The following is a 2810-nucleotide window of genomic DNA, read 5'->3' as shown; positions in this document are numbered from 1 at the left end:
TTGTATGATGAAAATTATATAGATGGAAATCTTTTGAGTGAATCCTGCGTGTGCTTTCTACCTTTGATTATTCATTGCAACCGTATGTTTGTTATTGATTCCGCATTTAACAAACGGATATCTTTCTAAATATATCAACCCGTCATTAACTCTCTTGTCGGCACATTAATCTGTGTGAGTTATGACATGATTAAGTAAGATCCAGCTGAAATCGAGGGACCTGACAAAGGAAAATACCACTTTTACATGCCCAGATGGTACATTCGCGTACAAACGTATGCCTATCGGTTTATGTAATGCTCCGGCCACTTTCCAGCGTTGCATGGTAGCGATATTCCAGGACATGATCGAGAGTTCCATGGAGGTTTACATGGATGATTTTTCAGTATACGGGGACTCATTCGTTCAATGTCTTTCTAATCTTGAGAGGATGATGAAGTGGTGCATATAGACGAAGTTGATGTTAAACTGGGAGAAGTGCCACTTCATGGTGACTGAAGGCATTGTGCTCGGGCACAAGATTTCACGAGACGGTATTGTGGTAGATAGAGGTAAGTCGACACCATCAGTAGACTTCCTCCACCGACTAGTGTGAAATCCGTTCGTAGTTTTCTCGGGCATGCGGGTTTTTATCGTAGGTTCATTAGAGATTTTTCTAAGATCACCCGGCCCATGACTCGCCTTCTAGAGAAGGACGTCACATTCGAATTCGATGTTGATTCTCTAAAGGCGTTTGAATTTCTCAAGGGGCAGTTGGTTAGCGCCCCTATCTTAGTAGCACCCGACTGGAGCTTACCCTTCGAGCTTATGTGCGACGCTAGTGATTTTGTAGTCGAGGCTATTTTAGGTCAGCGAAAGGACAAGCACTTCCAACCTATATATTACGCGAGTAAGACCCTCAATGATGCTTAGGAGAATTACACGACTACTGAGAAGGAGCTTCTAGCAGTGGTCTTCGCGTTCGACAAATTCCGTTCTTATCTCGTGCTGTCCAAAACCGTCGTTTACACTGATCATGCCGCATTGAGATACCTGTTCTCCAAGAAGGATGCCAAGCCTCACCTGATACGATGGATTCTCTTGCTTTCCGAGTTCGATATTGAGATTAAAGATAAAAAGGGAGCGGAGAATGTAGCCGCGGATCACTTATCACGTTTGGAGGATCCGAAGAGAGAGGAGATTAGAGAGGATGCCACCGGGGATAAGTTTCCCCACGAGTCGTTGATGAGGGTGAGAGTAAGATTTGAGAGAGAGCCAGTTTTGTGCGCGAGTGCTGAAGAGGAGGGTCTACCATGGTTCTCCGACATTGCGAATTATCTGGCCGAAGAAGTAGTGGTCAAGGCATGAGTTATCAGCAGAGGAGGAAGTTTTTCGCAGACGCCAACCACTATATATGCGATGCACCGTATTTGTTTCTTGTAGGCGCCGATCGAGTGTTGAGGAGGTCTGTGAGTAGGGAAGAGCGCCATGAGATTCTTAGGCATTGTCATGAGGGTTTTACTGGAGGCCACCATGGTTCGTCGTCCACCTTTAGGAAAGTTCTAGACTCCGGCTTTTATTGGCCATCGATTTTCAAAGACTCACACGAGTATGTCAAACAGTGTGACGCATGTCAGCGCACTGGTAACATCTCATCCCGTGATGAGATGCCCCAAAACCCTATTCAGGTTTGTGAGATTTTCGACGTTTGGGGCATTGATCACGGGTCCGTTCCCTTCTTCTAAAGGAAATCGATACATTCTCGTGGCTATCGTCTACGTTTCTAAGTGGGTTGAGGCTCAAGCCTTGCCCACTAACGACGCCCGAGTTGTAGTGGGATTCTTGAAGAGGTTGTTTTGTCACTTTGGTACTCCCAGAGGCCTTGATCACCCACTGATTGTCCACCGCCTATCATCCACAGACGAGCAGGAAACTGGAGAACGAAAACCGAGGATTGAAGCGAATTCTGGAGAAAACTGTCGGCAAGAACCGAAAGGACTGGTCTGAAAAGTTGGATGACGCACTTTGGGCTTTCCGCATAGCGTTTAAAACACCTATTGGGACCACACCCTTTAGGATGGTTTACGGGAAAGTGTGCCATCTACCGGTTGAGTTAGAGCATAGAGCATATTGGGCGTTGAGATCTGTTATTCTTGACCTGACCCAAGCTGCGAAAAACCGGTATCTCCAAATTCATGAGGTAGAGGAGCTGAGAGATGAGGCGTATGCGAGATCATGGAGTTATAAGGAGCGTACGAAGGCGTTACACGATCGAAAGTTGAGGAAAGTGAAAGAGTTCAAGTGTGGGGATCGTGTGTTGGTTTATAATTCACGTCTGAAGTTATTTCTAGGTAAGCTTAGATCGAGATGGGTTGGTCCGTATACGGTGAAGGCGACATTCCCGCACAGTAAAGTTGAGTTAGTTGATCATGAAGGGATATCTTGGAAGGTGAACGGACATAGGTTAAAACATCATATCGGTGGGCCGGCTGATTCGGTCGAGGAAGATGTATTTCTCCTCGACATCCCTACTTTAACCGCTTGATAGGAATAGGCCTCGGGAAATACCCGAGTGTAGAGTTTGTATACTTTTAATTTGTTTTCCTTTATTTTTTATATTTTGAGTCTGTTTAAGTTTTTTAGAGTCTGTTTAATGTCTGCTTTGGGTGCTTTGAGCTTTGTTTTGCAGGTTTGGATACTCTCACCCGTACTCAATCTCCATTCGGACGGGGGCGTTCTGAGCTTATTTGTTTGTAAAGGGTAGCCAAAAGTTGCGGCCGTGAATGAAATGCTATACGGTCGCTTTATTTGAACATGACATACGCAGATCA

At 45.3% G+C, this 2810-nt stretch overlaps 1 protein-coding gene across 1 annotated transcript; it reads left to right on the top strand.

The window, feature by feature from the left end:
• The first annotated feature begins 2056 nt into the window (after nucleotides 1-2056).
• On the top strand, nucleotides 2057-2524 carry LOC143558353 (uncharacterized). Its single transcript, XM_077047199.1, has one exon. It carries the CDS (start codon nucleotides 2057-2059, stop codon nucleotides 2522-2524), a length of 468 nt encoding a protein of 155 aa, XP_076903314.1.
• The last annotated feature ends 286 nt before the right edge of the window (nucleotides 2525-2810 follow it).

Source organism: Bidens hawaiensis, unplaced genomic scaffold (genome assembly GCF_021521415.1).
Source record: "Bidens hawaiensis isolate Kalapana, Puna unplaced genomic scaffold, B.hawaiensis_p1.1 tig00019442_1, whole genome shotgun sequence".
In the NCBI taxonomy this organism is placed as follows: Eukaryota; Viridiplantae; Streptophyta; class Magnoliopsida; order Asterales; family Asteraceae; genus Bidens; species Bidens hawaiensis.
Note: the sequence above shows the minus strand (reverse complement) of the source record. Positions and strands in the feature narration are given on the sequence as shown.